The sequence below is a fragment of the Lipomyces chichibuensis genome (assembly GCF_038497645.1).
Source record: "Lipomyces chichibuensis strain CBS 12929 unplaced genomic scaffold V1513scaffold_34, whole genome shotgun sequence".
In the NCBI taxonomy this organism is placed as follows: domain Eukaryota; kingdom Fungi; phylum Ascomycota; class Lipomycetes; order Lipomycetales; family Lipomycetaceae; genus Lipomyces; species Lipomyces chichibuensis.
This window is the reverse complement of record NW_027117486.1, coordinates 72,518-98,732: the sequence shown is the minus strand read 5'-3', so window position 1 is coordinate 98,732 and position 26,215 is coordinate 72,518. Positions and strand designations below refer to the sequence as shown.

General features: G+C 47.2%; 10 protein-coding genes across 10 annotated transcripts; 5 read left to right on the top strand and 5 right to left on the bottom strand.

Moving 5' to 3' along the window:
* The first annotated feature begins 64 nt into the window (after window positions 1–64).
* On the top strand, window positions 65–4,199 carry V1513DRAFT_466034 (formate--tetrahydrofolate ligase-domain-containing protein). Its single transcript, XM_066900064.1, has 4 exons — window positions 65–909; window positions 1,045–1,189; window positions 1,243–1,296; window positions 1,348–4,199. The coding sequence occupies exons 1-4, from the start codon at window positions 518–520 to the stop codon at window positions 3,931–3,933; spliced, it is 3,177 nt and encodes a 1,058-aa protein (XP_066751884.1). The 5' UTR covers window positions 65–517; the 3' UTR covers window positions 3,934–4,199.
* A 259-nt stretch (window positions 4,200–4,458) lies between these two features.
* Window positions 4,459–5,431, top strand: V1513DRAFT_450263 (60S ribosomal protein eL38). The gene is made up of 5 exons (XM_066898797.1): window positions 4,459–4,569; window positions 4,646–4,686; window positions 4,779–4,921; window positions 5,022–5,267; window positions 5,323–5,431. The coding sequence occupies exons 1-4, from the start codon at window positions 4,564–4,566 to the stop codon at window positions 5,054–5,056; spliced, it is 225 nt and encodes a 74-aa protein (XP_066751883.1). The 5' UTR covers window positions 4,459–4,563; the 3' UTR covers window positions 5,057–5,267; window positions 5,323–5,431.
* Window positions 5,432–5,861: 430 nt separating this feature from the next.
* V1513DRAFT_426935 (pyridoxal-dependent decarboxylase) lies at window positions 5,862–7,279 on the bottom strand (the record flags this gene model as incomplete). Its single annotated transcript, XM_066896192.1, has 2 exons — window positions 5,862–6,898; window positions 6,952–7,279. The coding sequence occupies 2 exons, from the start codon at window positions 7,277–7,279 to the stop codon at window positions 5,862–5,864; spliced, it is 1,365 nt and encodes a 454-aa protein (XP_066751882.1).
* A 482-nt stretch (window positions 7,280–7,761) lies between these two features.
* Window positions 7,762–11,276, bottom strand: V1513DRAFT_450260 (SNF2 family N-terminal domain-containing protein). Its single transcript, XM_066898796.1, has 7 exons — window positions 10,994–11,276; window positions 10,905–10,940; window positions 10,722–10,847; window positions 9,537–10,667; window positions 9,385–9,488; window positions 8,437–9,338; window positions 7,762–8,379 (listed from the first exon to the last, which is right to left on the bottom strand). Exons 1-7 carry the CDS (start codon window positions 11,214–11,216, stop codon window positions 8,169–8,171), a joined length of 2,733 nt encoding a protein of 910 aa, XP_066751881.1. The 5' UTR covers window positions 11,217–11,276; the 3' UTR covers window positions 7,762–8,168.
* Window positions 11,277–11,494: 218 nt separating this feature from the next.
* Window positions 11,495–15,104, bottom strand: V1513DRAFT_403843 (peptidase M16C associated-domain-containing protein). The gene is made up of 5 exons (XM_066895567.1): window positions 14,697–15,104; window positions 14,545–14,641; window positions 14,342–14,494; window positions 14,231–14,289; window positions 11,495–14,177 (listed from the first exon to the last, which is right to left on the bottom strand). Exons 1-5 carry the CDS (start codon window positions 15,012–15,014, stop codon window positions 11,640–11,642), a joined length of 3,165 nt encoding a protein of 1,054 aa, XP_066751880.1. The 5' UTR covers window positions 15,015–15,104; the 3' UTR covers window positions 11,495–11,639.
* A 592-nt stretch (window positions 15,105–15,696) lies between these two features.
* On the top strand, window positions 15,697–17,687 carry V1513DRAFT_460052 (tRNA synthetases class I (M)-domain-containing protein; the record flags this gene model as incomplete). The annotated part of the gene is made up of 5 exons (XM_066899806.1): window positions 15,697–15,913; window positions 15,972–16,087; window positions 16,146–16,217; window positions 16,272–17,360; window positions 17,421–17,687. The coding sequence occupies 5 exons, from the start codon at window positions 15,697–15,699 to the stop codon at window positions 17,685–17,687; spliced, it is 1,761 nt and encodes a 586-aa protein (XP_066751879.1).
* Window positions 17,688–18,411: 724 nt separating this feature from the next.
* V1513DRAFT_450251 (cytochrome P450) lies at window positions 18,412–20,548 on the top strand. Its single transcript, XM_066898795.1, has 2 exons — window positions 18,412–20,063; window positions 20,114–20,548. The coding sequence occupies exons 1-2, from the start codon at window positions 18,570–18,572 to the stop codon at window positions 20,186–20,188; spliced, it is 1,569 nt and encodes a 522-aa protein (XP_066751878.1). The 5' UTR covers window positions 18,412–18,569; the 3' UTR covers window positions 20,189–20,548.
* On the bottom strand, window positions 20,339–21,822 carry V1513DRAFT_193040 (uncharacterized protein). The gene is made up of 2 exons (XM_066894317.1): window positions 21,173–21,822; window positions 20,339–21,116 (listed from the first exon to the last, which is right to left on the bottom strand). Exons 1-2 carry the CDS (start codon window positions 21,697–21,699, stop codon window positions 20,576–20,578), a joined length of 1,068 nt encoding a protein of 355 aa, XP_066751877.1. The 5' UTR covers window positions 21,700–21,822; the 3' UTR covers window positions 20,339–20,575.
* A 32-nt stretch (window positions 21,823–21,854) lies between these two features.
* On the top strand, window positions 21,855–24,685 carry V1513DRAFT_466026 (WD40-repeat-containing domain protein). Its single transcript, XM_066900063.1, has 4 exons — window positions 21,855–22,164; window positions 22,227–22,751; window positions 22,802–22,983; window positions 23,038–24,685. Exons 1-4 carry the CDS (start codon window positions 21,982–21,984, stop codon window positions 24,602–24,604), a joined length of 2,457 nt encoding a protein of 818 aa, XP_066751876.1. The 5' UTR covers window positions 21,855–21,981; the 3' UTR covers window positions 24,605–24,685.
* On the bottom strand, window positions 24,680–25,664 carry V1513DRAFT_192571 (dehydrase and lipid transport-domain-containing protein). Its single transcript, XM_066894316.1, has 2 exons — window positions 25,071–25,664; window positions 24,680–25,010 (listed from the first exon to the last, which is right to left on the bottom strand). The coding sequence occupies exons 1-2, from the start codon at window positions 25,386–25,388 to the stop codon at window positions 24,756–24,758; spliced, it is 573 nt and encodes a 190-aa protein (XP_066751875.1). The 5' UTR covers window positions 25,389–25,664; the 3' UTR covers window positions 24,680–24,755.
* Window positions 25,665–26,215: the final 551 nt, after the last annotated feature.

Genomic DNA, 26,215 nt, shown 5'->3' with positions numbered 1-26,215 from the left:
TCAGCATTGCCACGGCGTTCAAGCCACTGTTTTAAATTGACGGCAAGCCAAAAACATTTTCAAAGTTGCCATACACAGTTGCATTTGGAGCAGATCGACAACCAGCTTGTGGCCACCAGATCGTCTGGATTCAGCAACGAGGGAGATTATTTTGTTCGACCGACGTTTAATCGGGTATAGGTGCCAGTGCATTTTGCAAATACCGGAGGGACCGGATCTTTCTGATGATTAATGGCCGAGCTTTCGTGTGCCAATTTCGTCGCATAGTTCAGCACTGTGATTCGACAACCATAGTGCAGTTCAGATAGAAATAGAAGCTGGAATTTGCAACAGTATATTTCCTGCATAGTATTTTTTCGATACGGTAGTTGTTTGCCAACTCTTAGATCAATCAGTGAAATACAACGTGAGAATATTATTGTGGGCCACTCAGTCAGTTATTTTATTTACCGTTACGGTGGATCCTCGTGATTTTTAATATTTACATCAAGACAAAGACTTTATACGACGACCCAGAATGCGAATTCGCAAACCTCTGCTGTCGCCAAATGCGAGCAGTCTCATATTAGTGTGGGATGTGCCCGGCATAGCAGCAGCGCCACGGGTTATGTTGGAGCGCAAGCCACTCGAGGCCGCTCGTGGCTGTGCGTCTTATGCGGACAAGCGCGACTCATTCAAGAACAATAATTCGCAGCCAAAATTTTTCGCACGGTCGTCCGTTCTCCACTCGCGCTCCGGCAACGATATTGTCTCCTTCGGCCACCACCACCACCACCATCATCACAAACAAGCACTGCGTTGCTACTCATCCTCCGCAGTTCTCTTCAACTCTGCCTCATCTGCCGTCGCACCCGCAGAGTCTCCTTCTACAATGGTCGCCGAAGTAATTGACGGCACTGCTGTTGCAAAGTACGTACCGTGTTGACTGGGGCTCCTATCGTACCCATTGCCTGCCACCACCAGTGTCTCGCAATGGCGCATACGTTCGGGCTACATTCTTGGATTAAATACCTATCACACAGTGGCTAATTGTTTGTTTTCTAGATCAATTAGGCAGTCCCTGAACGTCGAGATCAGCGAGGCTCAGACGGTCAACGCGCTTTTCAAGCCATCGCTCACCATCATTCAGGTCGGCAACAGACCCGACTCTAGCACCTATGTTCGCATGAAGTTGAAGGCCGCTCAGGAGGTGTGTACTATCAATTTAAGAACTTGAAGTTATTGCTTTGCTGACTATCTTAGGCCAATATTATTTGCACGCTGAAGAACTTCTCTGACAGCATTACCGAGATCGATGTACGAGGAATATACTTGCAACTACTTGGCCAGGCTAACTGTCAGTTATAGCTTCTTTCGGAGATCAGTGCTCTCAACGATGACCCCTCCGTCCATGGTATTCTAGTCCAGCTTCCTGTACCAAACCATATCTCTGAAATCAAGATCACAAACGCGGTCGCTCCGGAGAAGGATGTCGATGGCTTCGGGCCCCTCAATGTTGGCGAGCTTGCCAAGCGTGGCGGGTCTCCTCTCTTTGTTCCCTGCACGCCTAAGGGTGTTATGGTCCTTCTTGAACGTGCTGGCGTTGAGCTTAGCGGCAAAAACGTCGTCGTACTAGGGCGTAGCGATATTGTGGGCTCGCCAGTTTCCTACCTCCTCCGCAATGCCGACGCTACTGTCACGGTCTGCCACTCCCGAACCAAGGCTCTTCAAGAGTATCTCAAGGAAGCCGATGTTGTTGTCTCAGCCATAGGGAAAGCCCAGTTTGTCAAGGGTGAGTGGCTCAAGCCGGGGGTTGTGGTCATTGACGTCGGCACAAACTACATCCCGGACGCGACCAAAAAGTCCGGGCAGCGCCTCGTCGGCGACGTCGACTTCGAGTCTGCGTCCGCCGTCGCTTCCAAGATCACCCCTGTTCCAGGCGGTGTCGGCCCTATGACTGTCGCAATGCTTCTCCAGAACGTCGTCGATGCTGCGAAGCGCTACTACATTGCCCAAGCGAAGCGACACATCACCCCCCTCCCGCTCAACATCCTCGAGAAGGTCCCCAGCGATTTCGAGATCTCGCGTGCTCAGAAGCCAAAACATATCCGTGACATGGCGCACGAGATTGGTATCACTGATTCTGAGCTAGAGCTGTACGGCCCCCACAAGGCAAAGGTCCAGCTCTCGCTACTGGACCGCCTTGCCCATCGCAAGAACGGAAAGTACGTCCTCGTGACAGGTATCACCCCGACTCCTCTTGGAGAAGGCAAGTCCACCACCACAGTTGGTCTTGTCCAGGCGCTAGGTGCGCACTTAGGGAAGATCGCGTTCGCCAACGTGCGTCAGCCAAGTATGGGTCCTACCTTCGGTATCAAGGGTGGTGCCGCCGGTGGAGGGTACTCCCAGGTAATCCCTATGGACGAGTTTAACATGCATTTGACCGGTGATATCCACGCCATTAGCGCTGCGACTAATCTTCTCGCTGCGGCCATCGACACTCGCATGTTTCACGAAAGCGCCCAGAAAGACGGTCCGTTGTACAAGCGTCTGGTGCCGGCCAAGCGGGGAGTCCGTACTTTCTCGCCCGTCATGCTCCGTCGTCTGAAGAAGCTTGGAATTGACAAGACCAACCCTAACGAGCTCACACCGCAGGAGATCAGCAAGTTCGCCCGTCTCGACATTGACCCCGATACAATTACCTGGCGCCGTGTTGTCGACTGCAATGACCGTCACCTGCGCACGATTACGATCGGTCAGGGTGCAGCCGAGAAAGGTCATAGCCGTGTGACTGGATTCGACATCACTGTCGCGAGTGAGTGTATGGCCGTTCTCGCACTCTCGAATTCGCTTTCGGACATGCGCGAACGTCTGGGACGCATGGTCGTCGCGTCATCCAAGTCCGGCGAACCCATCACATGCGATGACATCGGCTGCGGAGGCGCGCTAACCGCGCTCATGAAAGACGCAATTAAGCCTAACCTTATGCAAACCCTCGAAGGGACGCCAGTGTTCGTGCACGCTGGTCCGTTTGCCAACATCTCTATCGGCGCGAACTCCGTCTTGGCCGACAAGATGGCACTCAAGCTTGCTGGCACTGAACCGGGCGAGGACGAGGCAGAAAAATCAGGATACGTGGTCACCGAGGCCGGCTTTGACTTCACCATGGGTGGCGAGCGATTTTTCAACATCAAGTGCCGTTCAAGTGGCCTCGTTCCCGACGTAGTGGTCATCGTCGCTACAGTCCGCGCATTGAAGCTGCATGGCGGCGGTCCTGATGTCACACCCGGCGTCGCCCTCCCGGAAGTGTACCGCAAGGAAGACGTCGAGCTTCTGCGCAAGGGTTGCGCTAATCTCGCGAAACACATTGCGAACGCGAAGCAGTATGGATTGCCCGTCGTTGTCGCTATCAACCAGTTCGAGACCGACACCGAGCCCGAGATTGCCGTCATCCGCGAGGAAGCGCTGAAGGCTGGCGCGGACGATGCAATTCTCTCTAATCACTGGGCCGAAGGCGGCAAGGGAGCTGTAAAGCTTGCCGAAGGCGTGATCAGTGCCGCAAACAAGACCGAGGGCAAAGATTTTAAGCTGTTGTACGACGTCGACAAAACGGTGGAGGAGAAGCTCAACATTATCGCGCGGGAGATGTATGGCGCGGACAGTGTTGAGCTGAGTGACCTCGCGCGCGAGAAAGTCGAGACATACACACGCCAGGGATTCGGCAATTTACCCATCTGTGTTGCAAAGACGCAATACTCTTTGTCGCATGACCCCGCACTTAAAGGAGTTCCTACCGGCTTCACAGTGCCGATCCGCGATGTGCGAGCGTCCGTCGGCGCTGGATACTTGTACGCTCTTGCGGCTGAGATCATGACCATCCCGGGTCTCCCGACGCACAGCGGGTTCATGGATGTCGAGGTTTCCGAGGACGGCGAGATCGAGGGATTGTTTTAAGTCCAGTCATTCCTAAAGGTCTACTAACTATTTGGTAGTGGTAAGGTCGCAGGGCCCATTCAACTGTGGTCACCGCATACCTTGTGTTTTGTATAAATTAGACATTAAAGAAGCAGAATTTTTATGATTGAATTAGTTTGTTAAAGCGTTGGGATATGTTCACAGTGTTGTTTCGTTTAAGATCCGCGATTTCATTCAACTGGCGCATTTGGAAGATATTTGCTTTGCTGTTTAATATATTATAGTGAGATGTCATTGATAACAACTGTCGGTCTCGCCATCTAGCCCATGAAGTATAGGCTAAATTGCCAGACTGTTATTGCAAAGCCATAAACAAAGGTGAATCCTGCGGTTACATGCGGTGAAGGCAGCAATTTTGATGGTACCCGGCTGAAACAGTGCGGCTCAGGACAGTTCTGTAACCGAAACCTTATTTACAAGTAAACCCTACGGTTTGAATACGAATTAGGGTACGATTCCTTATTCTGTGTGACTGCTTATTGCTAATCGTTAGAATTCCGAATCATGACAGTTACTGCTTGGGAGGAGACCACTGGCCGTCGGGGAAAGGCTGATATTGATTTACCACCACGACTGCGTTAGATCCGTTTGTATCGCTGTATATTCACAATGCCGGTATGTATTTTTTTGATTCAAGAGACGACAACTCTGTTTGTTCTGCTGTGTGTATGTTTTGCTAATGGAGATATAGAAAGAAGTTAAGGACATTAAGCTCTTCCTTGAGCTCGCCAGGTTCGTCCCATATTTGCCTACTTTCTGTCAATCTTCATTTCGATTATGAAGCACACAAGGCAACGAGTAACTAACACAGGACTGAAATACAGAAGAAAAGACGCCAAGACGGCCCGTATCAAGAAGAATGGCAGCAAGTTGATCAAGTTCAAGCTCCGCAGTTCGCGATACTTGTACACCCTCGTCCTCAACGACGCTGAGAAGGCGCAGAAGCTTACGCAGTCGTTGCCCCCTGGTATGTTTTGTTATCTTCATTTGGTGTCTGAGATTTGGAATGGGTGTTCGTGGTGCGGGTCATTGCTATCTGGAATTGTGGCTAATACGATGCAATACAGGGCTCACTGTCACTGAGGTTTCCAAGAAGAAATAAACGACACGTGTATCAAAAAAGGGACATAATAAGGCATATAATTCAACGTTAAAACACAAGTATTTAATAGTGGTGTTACGAATAAAAGTTATGGAAATTGGGTTTTTATCTGTTCATATATTGTAACATACCATTTTGAGTTCGTAATGCAATATGTTCCATGTTTACTTTGCGGCACGTGTGACAAATAATTGCTGAATCGGCAAATGAGGTTTCAATGCCATTGATCTCTATTAGATTCGTGCTGTAGCTGATTAAGCATTTAGTAACTGTGTCTGTGTCACCGTCACTAGAGTATGACATATTAAACACAAGACAGAAATGGCTGTCTATTTTACGCGTAAGATATTAAAAAATGAATAAAATGAATCTCACTTCTGAACCTAAACAGAAAACCCCACTTTTTAGATACCAACTACAAACTGACAAAAAATTAAATCCAAGTACGCGCAACCCAACTTTTCGTCAAAATGTACCCGAGCATTCACTTAATCATAGCCATTTGCAATTTCATTTTTTATTGCCATATTAGAACAATTATCACATATTTATATAATGGGTTCATAACGTCCACCCAATAGATCTTTTGCCATAACACACATTAAAAGCATCCCCGAGGTCCAAAACTGTTCACTCTAGCTAATATTAAAAGAAAGAGGTAATATCGATTTAACTAGTTTCGACCACTCTCGGAGATAAATATCAATCTCTACTCTATCCAATTGTTTTCGAAGTTTTTCATCGCAAATATGTGAATCGATGGCGAAGCCCTGTTTAAAGATATAGGATCCGATATAAACATGCTTTACTCCGACAACAACTTGTTGGCAGCGTTCTCGGAGCAAACATAAAGGACTTCACAGTTATCGTTAAAACCATTGAATCCGGTCGCAGCACTCATTGTGTACGCGCCAAAATTGTCAAAGTAGACCCAGTCGCCGACGTCGAGCGCGTATGGAAGCTGACACTCGCGAGTGATGCAGTCAATGCCATCGCAGGTAGGACCCCACACTGAAGCAGTGACGGGACCGTCGCAGTTGTCAGGTAAACCATACATGTAGCGATTGCCGTGAGTCAAGGCGCGTACGGTGGGTTGCTGGTGATCGAACAGGATGCAGTTCATGTTGCCATACACACCATCGTTGAGGTAGAGCATGTAGCTTGCGTGATGAGGAAGTTCACGACGGGCAATGACGTGACACGCGAGTGTGAACGCGGACGCAACATAGTAACGGCCAGGCTCGGCAACGACGCGGACACTAGGCGGAAAGCTCTCATCAATCGCGGGGCCGAGAACCTCCGCAATGGACTCGAAATTGTCCACTCCGAAACCACCACCTATATCGAGCGTAGTGATGTTCATACCGACGGCCTCAGCCTGGTCAAAAACCATTCGAGCACTGCGGACGGCATGAACAAAAGGCTTGGCACCAACAGCACCGGAGCCAACATGGAAACTGATGCCTACGACATTCAGTTCCAGGTCTTTGGCAAGTTGGAGGAGATCGGCAGTATGGTTGAGCGACGCGCCATATTTCATGCTGAACTGGCAAAGAGATTCAGAATCGTCGGTGACGATACGCAAGAAGAGCTCCGCCTCGGGGAAGTAACGCTTGATCTTATAGAGCTCTTCGGCGTTGTCAAAGGTCATCTTGCGGACATCGCGCTGAGACGCATAGCGGATAAAGGAGGAAGCCTTGCAAGGGTGAGCGTAGATGATGCGTGAAGGAGGGACGCCAAGAGACATGATGAGGTCCATCTCTTTCTTGGACGCACAGTCAAAGCCAGTTCCAAGACGCGCCAGAAGTTTGAGCACGGTCAAGTCTGGATTGCATTTGACGGCTAATCTGTTTGTCAGCTCAGTTTTAACATGCGAAATAAACAACCGGGCATACCATAAAAGGGCTCGACGCGCGGTAGATTGACCTTCCAGCGAACATGCTGGCGGTAGACCTCACCTATGTCGGCCACGAAAAAGGGATCTTCGCCACCAGGGGAGCAAGAGTCGTTGTCAACCCGGTTGACTCTGTTACGGAGAGCTCTGGATATCAACGCCTGGCCGTGCAAAAAGCCGCCGACGGCAGGTGCCTTGACACGAGTGTTTGTATCGACAGTCATAGGCAGAGGAACGACGGCGTAAGGCGACGGACAGGCGTGATCGGCTTGGACACCGCGGGGAATCAAGGACGGGGGACACACAGCATTGGTCTCGACTTCGGTCATCGACGTAAGGTTTCGCGGTGCTTAAGCGAACTGCAGACGGAGACGGCGGGCGAGCGCAAGAGCTGTGTGAAGTATTAAGTAGTGTTGGTGGTGGTGATAGTGATAGTGATAGTGATAGTGATAAACGAACAAGGAGGGTGATGGTGAAGAAAAACGAGGCGAATTTTCTACGCGGTCGTGGCCTCGACCAAAGGTGTGGCGGTGCTACTGATCGGGTATGTGGCAGTGATTTCGGTTCAGTAAACTCCGTGCACAGCCTCGGCAAAAATCATCGCTCATCATTTTTACCGAGTCACCTACAAATCGGTTTCGTCCAAACTTCAGCAATCATCATACTGTCGATCAATCACATCAAAATGGAATGTGGAATGCAGCATGCGAGTAGTAGCGTTCGTCGTTCTCGAGAAACCGATACTAGCGATCTATTTTTAGTCTGCTTTTTTTTTTAGTTTATTGCTAATAGGACGCGCGTGTTAATAATTCTCAAAATTATAGATTATCGTAATCTGTTTACCTAATTGTAATATTCATATCGAGATCTCGATCTTATTTATTCGCGCCAATATCAGATACGCTTCCAGTCCAAATTCCACGATTGGAAGTCACTACTCACATCTGGCGCAAGACAGACACGCATCTCATCTATCCATCTACCGAAGAGTATATTTATGCTCGAGGAAGCGCGCGAACCCAGGATTTCCTTTGAGGTTCAGCCATTTCTCGGTCTGTTTACTCGCGACTATGATTTGGATTAGACTGAATGCGCGAGCCTCACGCAACAGATCTTTCCACGACTTCCAGGTGTCTGGATCGACTACAAATGTGATGCACATTCAATATTACTGACTAATCCTATGCCCACGCTACTTCATACTTCGATCGCATCACACTAATTTAAAAACAAAAACTCAAGATCAGCAGGTGTTAATTTGTTCATCGCGCCGTCATCCTGCTCGATCGTTGCTTTAATCATATTCGCTTTCTTTTCCTGTAGCTCGATAATACGCGACTCAATACTATCCTCAATAATCAACCGCGTGATTCTAACCGGTCTATGCTGCCCAATTCGATGCACTCTGTCTCCAGATTGCCATTCCACGCTTTAGTTATTAGCCTGCGTTCGGTCTTAGAATACACACATAGAAAGGAAAACATACCTAGGATTCCACCATGGATCGAGTAAGAATACCTGCGACGCTTCGCACAAATTAAGTGCCACTCCACCCGCCTTCAGCGACACAAGAAACACCTCGACAGACGGCGTATTCATAAAGTACTTTATTGAATTATCCCGTTGCGCTGGCGTCATGTTTCCCTGCAGCTTCACAGTCTGGAATCCAGCCCGTCTCAATCGCCATTCTACCAAATCCAGCATGCTCGTGAACTGCGAAAACACAATCGACTTAATCGTCTGTCTGTCGCTTCGCAGTTTGTAAAGTTCCTCTACCAACGCTTCTATTTTGGTCGAGCTGCGCCAGTTCGCCATATTGATACGGTTAACAATACTCCCTTTCTTCAACGTCTCCTCATCAACTTCCAATGCCGGCGCCGTAAGATCAATCACCAAGGCAACATGACACACAGGACACTCCAGCGTCTCGTTCGCATCTTCCACGTCAAATCCCTCTACATATTCCTTAATACACAGACGGCAAAACACATGGTGACATTTCGCCCGTATGGCTTCCTGCGCTTCGTCATCGCACAGCTTACACACCAATGTAGTATCTGCTTCAGTGGACCCATGTCGGCGCAATACGAGATCTGGATGATCAGCCATCTGCCGCATCCGAGTAATTAACGTGAAAATATTCGCATAATTATTCAACACAACTCCCTGAGCGACGTACGAGTTGAATCGTCGCTTGCTGTCTGAAAAGATGCTCTGGTATAAGTCTTCCTCCTCCTCATTAAACCGGTCCCTTCGAATGTCGACAATACGCGGAGGAAGACCTAAATCGTCTGCACGCTCGACCTTGGTTCGGCGGAGAAGAATGTGCTTCAGGATACTATGGAGCTTCACCATCGCTTGATCGCGTTCTGCCTGGCTGTGTGCCGACTAAGTCTGTCAGCAGCAGACTATCAAATTCACATAATAAACTTACTTGGATAGGCTTTAACAGCTCGGCGTTGAACCAATTGGCGTGCTGCATTGGTTTGTGACCACACATATCGCATGTCCGTTTATCACTAAACATCCAATCCAACGCTTATGATCGTTAGCATCATTTTAAGGACTTCCACACATAGCACTCACATGAACAGTCACACTTCTTGCAAAAATAATTGCAGTACGGCTCGATTCTCAGAAACCTAATCAGCGAGTACAACTCTCCGATTCGATTCTGCAGCGGCGTGCCAGATAAACATAGTCGTCGCTCAGTGTTCAATGCAAACGCTGCCTTGGCAGTGTTACATTGTCGGTCCTTAATATTATGCGCTTCATCGAGGATCACGCGATGGTACTTGATCGCATGGAGAGCACTCCTTGCTTTGTATACGCCGTCACTGCGTCGGAAACCGGCGTGTTCCTTGCGATATACAGATTCTAAAACTGAATAGGACGTAATAATGACATCAAAAGACTTTAACTTCTTAGGATCTTCAACTCGAGTTGCGCCATGGTATATGTTTGTCGTAAGCTTGCCAGCAGTGTTGCTCGCTATTTCACTCTTCCACTGCATGATCGCGACAGTAGGAACCACGACCAAATTCGGCTTCCCACGGGGTTCAGAGAGTAGTAGAGCAATAGTCTGAATAGTTTTCCCCATACCCATCTCGTCGGCCAAAACTCCGCCCTTATACTGCGACTGTTCCTGTGCAACCAACCAATGTAGACCTTCCCTCTGGAAAGGCAGCAACTTAATCGTAAGTTCCTCAGGCTGAGGGGCCTGCTTGACTTCCCGCTTAGGCGTCTCCTGAAGTGTTTGGAATACAGACTTCAAGTGAGGATGATTCTCATAAAGCGCTTGTCTCGTGCTCTCGTTATGTGACAATGCAGTGCGACCACGCCGTCGTTGCTGTCTTCTCGTGGGCGGCGCAGCAATTACTTCCCCCTCTTCCTCACTACTATCTTCGAGCTCAGATAATTCACTTTCGTCCTCCTCATCTTCAAAGTCCTCGTCATCATCTAGATCGATGGGCAGTCGAGAATTTTTGGTCAATGACGAGCTCGATTTTCGCCTCGAAGTAGAAGACGACGACTCCGCCACAACCTCACTATCAGAGTCCAACTTATTGCTGTGCTGCTTCCGGTTCGCCTTTGCTTTTGAATTTGTTGCCCGGCTCCTCGATTGCGTCCTGACAGTCGCGTAGGTGACTCTTCGGCGTTTTGTCGACGCCTTACCCAAGACTGCCGACTCATCAGAATCGCTCTTCACAAACCCACCTTAACCGGAGGTTAGAAGTTTATATCAAAATGTCTATAATGTTCTCAATTCACCTTCAAAATCCTCGCCCTGAAAATCAGCGTCGGATAGCTCAGATAATTCCTCACTGTCTGGAACTTCAATCGCCTTTTGCTTGCCTTTATCGACATTCGACGAGGCTGCCTTATTTGTGTCCGTAGCTAATTAACATAATTAATCTTCATTGTTATTTCCTTTAAAAGCCAGCGCAATCATACCTTTCCGCTTTCCATTCGGCCCCTTAGAGTCATAACCTAAGTCAGTTAGCCACTTGTCCTTCTCGCTGACACTTTAATAAGGAGCTTACCAGAATCAGTCATTTCATCAAAACTTCCCTCGCTATCCCCAACCTCAACCACGTTCCCACTCTCATCTTTGTAAACCTGCGAAACATAGGCCGAAGGCGGTGCAGCTGCTATCCGTGCACTTCTACGCCTTCCGACTGACCATGAGCGTGTGGTACTCCCTGACTGTGGTGAGGACGATAACGAAGAGACTGGATTTAATGGTACGTAATTTCGTCCTGGCATTTTCTTGACACCAATAGCAGGCAAATTGATTGATGTCGAGATGAGAGAGAATGCAGTGAGCTCTTAGGCGAGGAGAGGAGCCACGGTGCTGGGTCCCACTATGGTGACCCTAATCAGAATGCCTATTTAGGCTCACGCGTCCCGCGGGCGATCACGGTGCGACGCGACATTCGCGATTATCTCGGATTTAGCTGCGCGACGTCATTGTGACTATTTGCCACACCAAGACAGATCTTCAGCGAGTAGATTACCTTTTTTTTGCATGTGAAATAATTAGACCCTTGAATAAAATCCATGAATTCTAAACAAATTAATGCGATGCTCTATATGAACGCACACGAACCAAATATTTACAAATATAGTTATATCACTCAACCCAGGAACTATGAAGAACGGAGTACAATATTATACAACTCCGGCATCTTAATTACCCAACGACTCCTCTTCGCTATCTTCCGCAACCTCCTCAAATCCGAGCGACACCTCAGAATCTTCTCCCGCACCGAGTTCCGCATTCACGGCCGCAGCAACTGCCCAAGAGCTTAAAGCGCCGGCATCCGCAACACGCCACTTATTGTCGTTGCTAATCCACTCTTGCGTTGTGCCCAACAATGCAACACTCGTCTCGCTGTCCTTGCCAACCAGGTATCGTTCCGCAGCATCTTTGATATCAGCGATACCTATGTTTAGCAACCGTGATCGTCTGGTTTGCCGCATATCATCATCAATTCCATGGAAGAAGTATATCATGCCTTCTGAAGCCACACTCTGTGGCGCGTCGATGCCTTGGAACACACTCAACTTCGCCTCCTCCAAGTCTCGTTCCGACCACGCGTTCTGCACAGCCCATTCGCCGGCACGAGATACGGTCATCAAGGTGTTCAATGGGTTCGGGTCGCGATAGGAGTAATAGCTGAAAACACCGCCAGTGCCGCTATATGTCGCGCCGCCGCCATACGCGCCACCCTTCTCGCGAATTTCACCGTGCAAGTGCTTGTGTGTTAGCAAGTTCGCCAAAATCTGAAGCGCTGCGCCATCAGGATGCGTATATGGCACACCACGAAGACAAACGCCAGCGTAGTTGACCTGGAACGGCATTGCGTAGAACGTCTTCTGCGGTAGTGCGCCCGGGAGAAATGCGGTTAAACTTGAAGCAGTGCCTGGTTCAAGCGAACGTGGAGTAGTCGCAATTGGTAAACCATTGACAAACTCTGCGACAGCCTGATCGTTGGCCGCGACAACGTCCTCGCCGCAGGTAATCGCGATCTTCAGTGCACCGCTCGAAATGGCATAGACAGCAATTTCCTTTAACTTCGCTGATATCAGTGGTAAAGACGCGTCATCATATGCATCTAACTGCGCAATAAACTTGACTTGCTCAATTCCACCTAGACACTCACTTAGTCTGGAAGCGGCTGTGGTTGCAGAAGCTGCAACACCCCTAGCGTACGAATGCCCGCTTCCGGCAATCGCGTCAGCCGCGCCGCTAGCCATGCCGCGGATCAAGGTCCGCAACTTCTCATAATTGTCGAAGTTCGTTTCCAAGAGTAAAATCGTCATGAGTCTTAACAGATCAGACACGTCCTGGTCCAAACTGTGTCCAGTCATAATCAACCCCAAATTCCACGTGTCCATGTCAGTAGGTATTGTGCTGACCTGAACACTGGCGCTGATGCCCCCAGTCTTGAGCTTGATCTCGTCCTCCAAAGACGCCATCGATCGCGTCTTCGTGCCAAGGTTTGTCAACGACTCTGCGAATAATGGAAGATAAGGATGAAGATCTTGTGGCAGGTCTTGTAGTGAAGCCAATGCTCGGAAATACGTTAATCCATTCGTTGGTGTAACGCGCCATTGAACTGGAACTCTCGCCGACGTTGTGGTATGTTGCAAATCATCTCTAGAAAACTCTAGTGGAATATCTCTCACGTGTAGTGTAGGAAGACATGAGAGATCCTCCTTTTCCTCCTGCTTTGCAAGAAGACTTAGGCCGAGGTCATACGTCTCTTTCTTGTCTTTCTCCGTCAAATTCGCAACCATAGTATTCAATCTTTGCTCTTCCTCCGCACTTAACGCCTCGCCATAAGTCTCTGATGGGACCATGGAGAACGCGAAGGCAGCCTTGCCACCAAGCAAATACTTCTCCAGGAACGACTCCAGAAACCTCGGCTTCTTTAAATCATCTCGGAATCGCGTAATCACGGCATTCCACTCCAGCAGCTCGAGAGGATCCACCTTGTTGAACCAGCCAGGTGTCACGCTATAAAGCAAATTCATTCCAAAGTTGGCAACCTTGTGCTTCCGTGAGAGCTCAGTCTGGTGCAGGATCGCCTCGACCCGGTTTAGATCAAGGCCCTCGTCATACGTCTTCTGGATCACGGCGCGAATTGTTTCCTCTACAACCAACAGATTCTCTTTCGTCACGCCCTGGAGTCCGACAGAAAATATATTTACCGGCGAACTAGTGTCAAGACCTGTGTTAGGAGAGTACTCCGTTCCTAGATCAGACTCGATAAGAGCTTGGTATAAAGGCGAAGCATGACCATCTGTTAATAGGGATGTAACAACCCGAAGACAGAGTCCTTCGTACACATCATCTGCCGGACCCATAAACCATGTCAATGATGTCTTGTATTGCCGAGCCGGATCCGCCAGAGGATCAATAGGACCCTCCATGAAAACTCTTTTTGTTTCATTCAGGTCAATAGGATACTTGACATCTAACTCCTTGGTCGTTGGGTCGAACTTTGAGAACGTGGTGTCGATGTGTTGAAGATGCTCTTCTAGGGGGAAGTTGCCGTATGTGAATACTTTCGAATTAGAAGGGTGATAATTCTTGGCGTGGAATGCTCGTAATTGACTATACGTCAAGTTAGTGATCTTTGTGGGATCACCACCACTGTTGTTGAGGCTAGGGTAGATTGATTCCTGGAATCGAATATAGAAGAGGTACGAGGAATCAGACTAGTTTTAGGGGTCAGCTTATATGCACGTAAGTGCAGTAGCCAAGCACTTACCATCTGTCCTTTCATTTCATTGTAAACTACACCCTTGAAAGTAAGCGGTGAATTGGGATCTAAACTGCCATTAACAACTCCGCTACACAAACAATCCAGAATGCAGCATACCTTTGGGATCAGCGTGTTCCAGTCGCCATCCTTCCTGAGTGAAGTCAAGCTGGCGTAACAAAGGATGCAGAGTTGCGTCCAAATACACATCACGCAGATTTGCAAAATCGACTTGGTTTGTTGTAGCAAATGGGTAGAATGTGTAATCACTCGCTACACAATGATTAGTCTATCCGCTGTATACAACGCAATAGCTTGCATACCCGTCATCGCGTTCATAAAATTAGACAATGATCTATTTAGCATCTTGAAAAACGGATCGCGAACAGGATATTTTTCCGATCCACACAATGTCGTATGCTATACCCATTTAATTAGTTAATGTCGTAGATTCGAGATTACTCCGAATGCATACCTCCAAAATGTGAGGCACTCCCGTAGCGTCTGGCGGATTGGTCTTAAATGCAATCGAAAACACGTTATTGTTGTCATCTCTCGCGACATGCAAATGCTCTGCGCCTGTCTTGTCATGCTGCAAATGCACAGCCAGCAACTCCAGCTCCGGAATTTGCTTCGTCCGCTTAACGGTGTACCCATGTAGTTTCGTACCCGATGCGTATTGGTTCTCGATACCCGTGAGCGAGGCGAAAGATCGATGTGAGCGAGCCTGGGTGAGTAACTGCTTTGATCTAGCCACTCCATAGCAACGGGACCGTAGTAGCTGGGAAGCCATGATGAGATGGTATTCCTTCCAGATCTATATCTTGATCGGAAAGGTCGCGCGGTTCTGTCACAGTGCGAACGCTGACGCCGGACATGTTAAACCCCGAATCGTCCTTTTACAAATGACCCAAATTAGTCTCAGCGCAACATTCAACGTGGATAACTAGATTTGGCAGATTTGTACACAAAATACCCTAGCCCTCTCTACTATGGGGGCTACACTGTCAATTTCCAGTGATTGTAAATTAGGTCAGGCACGAATAGAAACCTCTGGTAATGAATAATGATCAATTAATCGTACCGATGTCATAGGGCACTAAAGTTGCTATAAAGATTGTTGTGCAAAATGAGCTTTATTATAATAATAGTAGATAGAAATGAGAATTATACCTCGCACCTTGCGGACGGTAGTTCAAAAAGCGTGGTTATCAACGCTTTAAACTATTCAACCATCACTATTCAGTAAACCAGCCATTTCTGGAATAGCCAGGAGTAAACGTAGGTTATTCTCGAGAAGATACATACTTCTTGCCTCATAGAAGTCGTAGATTGGCTCGGATCATATCGGTGATGATGTCATGTTCGTGGAACTATCACGAAAATTTAACGCGCCTTCCTTAAATTCTGTGCACACAACAATTGTTCCGGGACAACGTGAGTTATACGTGCTCCTTGGACCAGCAATATCCAGTATGCTCGTCTGGTCGCATTGCAGCAGAAGAATAATTCGACCGGTTCAAACTAGTGAGGTAGCTGCTGCGTTACTTCTGCGACAAAAACGATTGCAAGTATGCGAGTCGAGGCGATACAAGTCTAATACGACCAACGACACGAAGACAGAGAATAGAACTGCCGAAATGGATGAAAAGCCGTTTTATGTTACTACTCCAATATTTTATGTCAATGCTGGTGAGTGGCAATGTATATGTCAGTTGTGGATCAGACGCTCATTCGATCCCTTTGATAGCTCCTCATATAGGACATCTATATTCTATGGTCTTGGCCGATACTTTTAGACGATGGCAGCAGTTTATGGGACGAGATACATTTTTGCTAACCGGTACGGACGAGCATGGCATGAAGGTTTGTGACTGTCCAGATCACGAGAGCAGGCACTGTCTAACAAATATACATTGTGTAGGTCCAGCAGGCTGCGAATAAAATCGAGAAACCTGTCAAGCAATTCTGCGATGAGACATCACAATTATTTAAGGTACGAGAGTTATACATGCCCGCGGTGACCAAGGGACTGATAAATGGCGCCTAGAATCTTGCGGCTGAGGCACATATATCCAACGACAGATTTATCCGGACGACTGACGAGGACCACCGTGAGGCAGTTCACAAATTGTGGAATACCTTAGTAGAGAAAGGATATATTTACAAGGGTAAGCACGAAGGCTGGTATTCCGTCAGCGACGAGACGTTTTACCCAGAGAGTCAACTAAAGAGAGATTTCGACCAATCCAGCGGAGTTACCAAATTCTACTCGAATGAGACGGGAAAAGAAGTTGAATGGGCTTCGGAGGAGAATTACTATTTTGCGTTGTCTAGGATGAGGGAACCGTTACTCGAACTCTACAACAGCCGGCTAGAGGATAAGTTCGTGTACCCCTACTCTCAGTTTAAGACCATAATCGATTCAGTAGAAAATGGGTTGTCGGATCTAAGTATTTCGCGGCCATCGAGTCGGTTTACGTGGGGTATTCCTGTGCCTGAGGATGAAAGTCAGACGATTTATGTCTGGGTTGATGCTCTCACCAACTATTTGACTTCTGCTGGATATGGTAAGCTAACTGGAAGTGAATTTGAGAAGACAATTTGGCCGGCGGATATACATGTTGTTGGAAAAGATATTACGAGATTTCATTGCATTTATTGGCCCGCGTTTTTATTAGCGGCAGAGCTTCCTCTACCGAAACATATCGTGGTACACTCACACTGGCTCATGAATGGCGCGAAGATGTCCAAGTCGAGTGGAAACATCGTGGATCCGCATGCAGTCATGGCCATTGCCGGTGTCGATAGTGTTCGTTACTACCTTTTACGACACAATATCCTAGAAGGCGATGGTGATTTTGATACGGAAAGAGTTTTAGAACGGAGGCAGGCTGATTTGGTGTTCAAATATAGCAACTTGGTGAGCAGGACGTGCTCGAAATCATTTTCAATTAGACTGGCACTGTCACATCATTCGAAAGGTTATCCAATACCCGGTACACGGTCGGACAAATTTTTGGCCTTTCAGTCAGAAATGATAACAGAAGCCAATAGTCTTGTGGACAATGTTGCGAAGCACATGAATAATTTTAATCCCACGGGTGCTCTGAGCGAGATCTGGGATGTGCTGAAAAAGGTAATAAGAATTTGACTTTATAGTGTATTTGACTCGACGGTAGTAAGTAACATTGGCTAGGCAAATCAATATGTTGACTATGCAACACCGTGGAACACTGAGTCCAGCAACATTAGTCCGACCATTTTTGTAATGGCGGAGATGTGCAGAATTGTCTCCATTGTTTTGCAACCATTCTTACCTACGTATGCCAGCAAAGCTCTCGACAAATTGAGTGTCTCACCGGAAAGTCGTTCAATCGAATATGCCAAATTCGAAGCTGACATGACATATGGAAAGGATGCTAATCTTCCTAACCGTGGCCATGTCGTTGTCAGACTGAACTAACTACGTTTACGACGTGGTCATTGCCAAATGTAAATAGATCTTGTGCGGTGTATTTGTATGACTGTTATAAAATATTTATTGTTCAGTAAGTTAGAAGAAATTTGGGACACAGGCATTTATGTATTCTACAAGGCCCTTAGATGGATAGCTGGAAGGGAGACCCAGGAGAAGTAAAATTGTAGATGAGATAACAATAATAAGTTAGCCCTACACGCCATAAAAGGTGACGGTGGAGATCCGAGTGGCACGCGATCATCCGCTCGTATTTCGGGACTAATACGAGCGAACACGAAGCACACGAATTTAAAGTCGTGCCCCCAGAACATTTGAGTCTCAGCGACGAAAACGAAAAAAATGCCAACCACATTTTTTAAGCCATATTTCTACTTTGTAAGCGTCCAACGCCATTAGTCTAAGTCACGAAAAAAAAAAAAAAAAAACTTAGCCGAGGACGCGAATTTCTGCGAATGAAGATGGCGTTGTAATATAACCGCCACCCAGCCGCAGCGAGGGGCTCGTATCTGGCAATAGGAATGTGTTCCTCGGCTCACTTCGGATCCGTGTCTCGTGCCGGATATCAGTTAAAACTGGCAGCAATTGCGTAACAGAACTGATTATTGGCAGAAAAAATGCAGAGACTACTCAAAGAAATATGGCCGACTCGAATTAAATGGGCTGAGCAAGCCGGGCCAGTGCGGGGGCCATTTACTGTAAAGCCGCAAGTCATACGATAAAAATGGTGCCGGGGCCATGAGTGACAACTTTGGCTAGTGCGGTTGAGAATACCCGCGAAATTATTTAACTACTCCCCTTGCAACTGCTCCACACAACACCTCCAGTTGTCTCTGTTGTTCGCGTCCCCTTTTTTTCTCTGTCGTCAATATGGGCATGCTATCTTGTGATTCGCTCGCGGGCCTCGTCAAAATTCCATTGGGGCACCTCGTTCTCGCCGGGGCGGCATTCGTCGTCTTGGTCATTGTTGTTAACGCCCTCTCCCAGATTCTCTTCCGGGACCCAAACCGACCGCCGGTTGTATTCCACTGGATTCCCTTCTTCGGTTCCGCCATCCCGTACGGTATGGATCCCTACAAGTTCTTTGACGACAATCGCAAGAAGTTCGGCGACGTCTACACTTTCGTCCTTCTTGGTCGGAAGGTCACTGTCGCGCTCGGTCCCAAGGGCAACGACTTCGTCCTCAACGCGAAGCTTAGCGACGTGTCTGCTGAGGACGCGTACACACATCTCACGACCCCTGTGTTTGGCAACGGTGTCATCTACGATTGCCCCAACCATCGATTGATGGAGCAGAAGAAATTCGCGAAGACATCATTCACAGTGCCGGCTTTCCGTTCTTATGTGCCAATTATTGTCGAGGAGGTCCGCAAGTACTGGCTCAAGTCTCCTGAATTCTTTGATCAAGACCCCAACCGCGCCTCTGCCAGCGCTCATCTTATGACTGCCATGCCTGAGCTCACTATCTTCACGGCATCTCGTACTCTCCAAGGAAAAGCAATTCGCGCCAAGTTCGACGAGTCTTTTGCTGACCTTTACCACGACCTCGACAGAGGATTCACTCCTATTCATTTCGTATTCCCTCATATTCCTATACCAGCCACATTCCGTCGCAATGCGGCACAGAAAAAGGTTTCTGACACATACATGGCTGTCATTCGTGACCGCCGTCAACGTGGCGACTTCTCAGACTTTGACGTCATCAATGCTTATTTGAAGGATGCTATTTACAAGGATGGTGTTCGCATGACTGATCGTGAGATTGCGAATATGCAGATTGGTATTCTGATGGGCGGGCAGCACACTTCCTCAGCTACCAGCACATGGGCTCTCCTCCATCTTGGCGCCGACCCTGAGTTTCAGGAAGCTCTCTATCGGGAACAGATTGAAGTATGCGGTGAAGGTCTCCCTGAACTTTCGTACGAGAATTTGCAAAACATGCCTTTGTTGAATTACACCATCCGGGAGACTCTGCGTATGCATCCACCTCTTCACTCCCTCATGCGTAAAGTTCGAAGTGATCTTGCTATTGAAGGCACCCACTACGTTGTCCCCAAGGGATACTATGTTCTGGCCTCTCCAGGTGTTCCTATGATGGACAGCAACTATTTCAAAGACCCGAAGACTTTCCGGCCATCTCGATGGGCTGAAACCAAGAATGAGATTAACTTGGACGACAGTGCAGAGGGAATCACCATATCTAAGGGAGCAAAGTCACCTTATCTTCCATTCGGCGCTGGCCGACATCGATGCATTGGCGAACAATTTGCGTACGTTCAGCTTGGTACGATTTTATCCCTGTTTATCCGTGAGTTTACGTGGAGCCTTCCTGAGGGTCGTGGTGTACCTAAGCCGGATTATACGGTTAGTAATATTATATATAAGTTTTATTCGACATGCTAATTCTGTTATAGTCTATGGTCACTCTCCCTAGCGAACCCAGCAACATCATCTGGACAAGACGAAAGATCAGTGAGAAAAAGCCTTAGTTCCGACGTATGCGATTAGTATCGAAAGCTTCCGGTTTGATTTAGAATTTTTTATTTCTCAATTTCTTCTTCCATCGTCGTCCAATAAGTAAAATGACACTTCACGTGTTTAATCGGTTATTGATAGTTTGGTTTTGTGCTATGTTGCTCGGGATGGTTGGTGTCATTTATCATCGTAAATTTAGATCATGTGTACTGTGCTTTTATTTGCCATTTGTATATTTATGTATATTGTTTATGTCTCACTCATGTTTCGTTTCGCGTGATAGAATTGGTCGTTGCGTTAATTAGATATACACATATCGCTTACTCTGACGTACATTCTATATCATAATCCTTTTACTAAACATAATATTATACAATATCGTTCAAACAATCAACTGGATTTCATTTTCTTAGGCTGGATGGCTTGTGATATATCCATCTGCAGGATGTCACAAACATCCAAAAGGAGAGGCCCGCCATTGACCAACCTGTGAATGTCTCAACAGCCAGTGCTTCAGCAATCAGACGCCAATTCCCTATCTCCCCAATCTGATATATGTTTCGATGATCAGGCAATGCTCGCCGAGCCAATGTCCTGTAGAGCATAATGTCTATAGGCGTTATTACAATGCTAAGTATCGGTGAAAGTAAACTTCTGGTTAAATCCTGCGTAAGGCCCTTAACAATCTGGCCATTGGCGCCGTTAGAGAAACAAATCGAGTCTAAAATATTGTACAAAGAGTCTGCGAGCATACTGCCCAAGGCCATAAATGACGCAGTGCTAATGAGTTGATGGGAATTCTCTCGTAGGAATGAATGCGAGCGCATTCTGCGAAATGCGTTGCCGCTCGGCAGTATGCGATTTGCAGGCGCAATTCGAAGGCGCTGAAGATTGTGGTACTCGAGAATGGGATAGGAGCAGAGCCATGTCACTCCTCTTAAGCTTTTTTAGTCAGTCTTATGTTAGCTGTATCCGAGAAGCACTAATTGTGTACATACGCTAAGTCGACGCCAAATATGAGGCGACCATCACCTGCTCCTTCAGATCGAAATACTTGTAGAGCTTTCAGAACCAAAAGTCTGACGCCATCTCCTGCTAAATCAACTGATCTATACAATAAATTTCCCGGCAATCCAGCAAACAACTGCATCACAGTTGGAGAGTTTCTCCAAAATTGTTTCGCAAAGTCAACATATGTCATATCGTCAGCCATCTTGTAAGTACCCATTATGCCCTTCATGCTTTGCAGAGGCCACAATAGTACCGCGCATGTTACTAAGCTCCCGCACGATATCAACCACGCCATCAACTCCACTAGATCTTCCTGCTCAGCAACTACCACGTCTACTAGTAATCGCTCTCTAGCCTTGACAAACACGTCCCGCTGCGCTTGCTTAGCTCGACGATGACGCTTCCGTCCTTGAATCGCCAATTCATTCTGATCAGCAGAGTCGATGCTCGGTGGTGTACTCGGATGCGCGTATTCACGCCCGAGGGCGAGCCGATGTATTCGCGGTGTAAGCATACACCACCGTATTTCAGAGATCCTCTCTATGTAAATACGTCAATGGAATTCCAAGATTGCCTTATACCGGCCGGTGTTCGCTCTTTGCTGATGGCATTTGTAGATTTACGCGCGGCGCAGCGTTGAGAACATTTAAACTCAGTCGTCACTAGCGGTAACCGTCTCCAAAAGTCCCAACCGACGAAATTTTTTGGACGAACTACTAACTCTTCGATAGCAGCAGATTAATTATTGTGGACTAGTTCTGGCTCTAAGGCTTGACCGTCTGCAAACAATTAAAACATGGTTCCAGTTGCATCATCAGTGACGTTGAAAACAGCTTTCGCGCATAGTGCTATCGAGCCGTTTTTTACTGGCGGATCTGCTTCGGTTTCCGAAGATCAGACTTTGCTGGCAACCGCTTACGGCGAAGATGTCATTATAACTGACCTCAGTACCGGCCAACGGAAACACAAGGTTAAAGGCGTATGTGTTTAGTCGATCCGCTGTCATATTTGAGAGGTCCTTTGGACTGATATATATTTTAGGATGGGGAACAAGTCACTACGCTAGCTCTTTCTCCGGATGGGAAATATGTCGTTATTTGCTCGCGGTCATTACAAATGCGGATATTCCAGCTTCCAGAATGCAAATTATTGCGATCATTTAAAGCACACGATGGACCTGTTATTGTGATGCACATCGACAGCACCTCAACGCTCGTTGCTACCGGGGCCGCGGACGGGGTCGTGAAAGTTTGGGATTTGGCTGGTGCATTCAACACTCATACGTTCAGAGGCCATACCGGTGTCATCAGCGCTATAAGAATATTTGGCCAGAAAGGCGGTGCGAGGTGGCAAGTTGCGTCCGGATCAGACGACACAAAAATCAGAATCTGGGATTTGGTAAAGCGGAAATGCGTCGCGGTATTGGAAGACGGACATGTCAGCGTTGTCCGAGGACTCGATTTCAGCAGTGACGGATCGTTATTGATAAGCGGTGGTAGAGATAAAGTTGTCAACGTGTGGAGTATGAAAAATTACGGTTTAGTGAAAACAATCTTAGTTTTCGAGGTAAGTTGATAAACGAATGCTCACGATCCGTATCTCTAATACACAGGCAGGCTCTGGAGACTGCAGGATTTTTATCGTCTGGTATATTGACTAGCAAGATATCTGACCAGCTCATATACACTGGAGGCGAGAAAGGAGTCGTAAAGCTGTGGTCTCTAGAATCAGGGGAAGGGATCACACCTGAACAAGCAACAGTTCAAACTTCTGAGGAGGTCGGCGTTTCCGATATTATGTAAGTGGTAATTGCCGCGGAGATGAAATACAAACTGTTTACTAACTGTTATAGCTACTATCCTTCTTGGAATGACCTTATTGCGGTGCTGTCCGATCAGACTCTTGTCGAGCATACCCTAACTTCTACGGACTTACCAATTGTGAGGCGGCTGGCTGGTAACAACGGCGAAATCATCGATCTAGCGTACGCTGGTCCCGTCGACGGACAAGGCATTCAGAAATATCTCGCATTAGCAACAAATTCTCCAGAGATAAGAGTGATATCTACTGAGACCCAGTCATCTGTTGTGCTCGCGGGTCACACCGATATTGTGATTTGCATCGACGTTTCTATCGACGGTCTATGGCTAGCCAGTGCCGGAAAAGATAATGCCGCCAGAATATGGCGGTGGACAGCATCTGGTATGGAAGATACTGATGGAAAAGAACACAATGGATTTCAACTCTATGCAACGTTTAAGGGACACCTAGGCTCTATTGGTGGTGTTGCGATTGCGAGACTGGTCAAACAGACAGACTATCCTAAGTTTCTAATCACAGGTTCTCAGGATTTTACGGTGAAGAAATGGGCGGTGCCGTTGTCTGCCGATGAACCTGTGGAAGTTGCAAAGCCGGTATTTACCAGGAAGGCCCATGAGAAAGATATTAATTCAGTAGATATTGCTCCAAACGATGAGTTCTTCGCTACGGCGTCACAGGATCGTACAGTGAAGATATGGTCGGTAGAGGATGGCGAGACAGTCGGTATTCTTCGTGGCCACAAGCGAGGCGTGTGGAGTGTCAAGTTCTCGGCATACGATAAGTTTGTTGTGACTGGAAGCGGAGATAAGACTGTCAAGGTCTGGAATATCAGGGATTACACCTGCGTGAAGACATTTGAGGGCCACACGAATTCTGTATTGAAAGCTTTGTTCATTAGCAGTGGGGCTCAGATTGTTAGTGCCGGTGGTGATGGACTGGTTAAGGTGTGGGATGTCAAGTCTGGTGAATGTAATGCGACACTTGATAATCACGAGGACAAGGTCTGGTCGTTGGCTCAGCGATCTGACGACAAGGTTGTTGTCTCTGGCGGTGGAGACTCTGTCATCACGTTTTGGGAAGATGTCACTGAAGAAGAGCTCGTGCGGCAAGCGGAGGCTGATGCGGAATTGGTGGAGAAGGAGCAGGAGTTGTCCAATTACATGTTTCGGAAGGAATGGAAAAACGCGATTCTTCTAGCGCTGTCGTTGGATCATCCGTCGCGGCTACTAAATCTCTTCCGCATAGTTATTGCCGAGGACGCTGAGAGAGGCTCCATTATGGGTCTTAAGGAAGTCGATGCAGTGTTGTCATCATTAGCACCTGCACAGCTGCAACTGTTACTTCGACGAATCCGGGATTGGAATACAAATGCACGGACAGCCACTGTTGCACAACGAGTCTTGAACGTGCTTCTACTGTCGTTTCCTCCGGAGAAGTTTCTCGAAGTTGAAGACATCAAGAGAACATTGGACGCTCTTGTTCCATACAGCGAGCGCCACTATACTAGAGCTAACGAGTTATTGGAAGAGAGCTACATTGTGGATTATACACTTCGCCAAATGGATGAAGTCCTAATGACGAAAATCGACGAGATGTGAAGATACTGGTAGATTATTGTGTACGATACGCTGAATAGAAATTCTATTTCTACAAATATGTATACATTACGATCTAAGATGGTTGAACTTTCTTTGCAATGCAACCCCCTTGTAAAATGCACTCAATAATCGCATGTCGGAATCTAAGACGTCAACTACTAGTTTCCATTTCGGCTTTCTCCTCATTCGGACCATATTTATGCATTTCGGCTATTCGCTGTTCAAACGCCTCAATCATAGTCTTCGTAACTGTAGGCGCAAAAGTAGCTGAGACAGTGTTATATAATGGGTTGGCAAACGCAAACTTTAGATCCATCACCACGCGGGTCCAGCTCTGGTCCGCATGCGGAATAATTCTCCACCGAGTATACAACAACTTGAATAGAGAATGCTTGTAAGATTGTGCCTATAAGCTTGTAATCAGTTACTGTCTCTACCACTCAACTCGCCATTATAGATCACATACTACAACACTGTATGGTTCTTCGCACTTTAGCTGACTTTCGAAACTTTCCTCAAACGCTTTCCACCCGACTCGTAATGTAGCCTTTGTCGGCTGATTCGTCCTTGAGTCTCTGTGAATCACAGTGGAGTTAACGCAGTAGGGAACAAATTTGCAATATGAATCCACATCTGATATGACACTGTAGACCAGCGACGGAGAATATGGGAGATTGCGCGAGAGGGAATAAGTCTGTGCTGACGGCGCGCTGTCTTTGGGCAATAACGTGAAAATATACCGGCGAGATCCTCGTAGATTTCGCGGTGCAATGCTCTGTATCATTGCGTGGGTACGAGTGCAGCAAGGATGCCGGAAAGTCCAACCCGAGACAAAGAAGTATTATCGACCGTGCGGCTCGGTAGGATTGTTCTCGCTACATTTATTGTACTTAGTGAATTATTAGTCTTATGCACTTCAAATTACATAGTGCCAGCTTTGGTTCCGCTTGTAATTCAGGTTTACACATTACAGTCTGCTGAGCAATTAAGCAGGCAACACGTCGTATGCAGCTTGCTGCTCGTCTCGATTCATCATCTGGACAGCACGATATACGCAAGCATCTCGGGCATCTCGTTCTTCGATTTCTCAAACCTCGACTTTCCCAACCTCCTTCGTATTTACAAAAATATGACTATTAAGTAATATCAAGCGTTATACCCTCCTTATTTCCACGGCCATAATTTCCTCAATGTCGATTTCAAACTGACCTTGTTTTCCTGGTTGGCCGATACATTCGTAGGCGCCACCAGGCTTCTATTCCGTTCGTCGATAGTGCGCGTTAATTCCGTTTCTAGCTCCTTCACTCGACCTACACGATAATTTAGCATGCCTTGCTCATTGAGCCGATACACTAGCATCCAAGGACCAACCTGAGAGTCGATCATATAATTCGTCAGATTCTAGTTTCCACCACAGCCAATGTAGTATCATATACACAAATGACCCATATAAAAACACGTTAGCGACCGGCCATAACTGAGATGATCCCTATTGCATAGTAGCTATTAGTACATCTATGATTTGTTAGTTGTATGTATGGAGACTCACAAATGGCTTGGGAGCACTAGGCATTGAGGAGCGATTTCGTACTCTCATTCGAAATCGCTGAT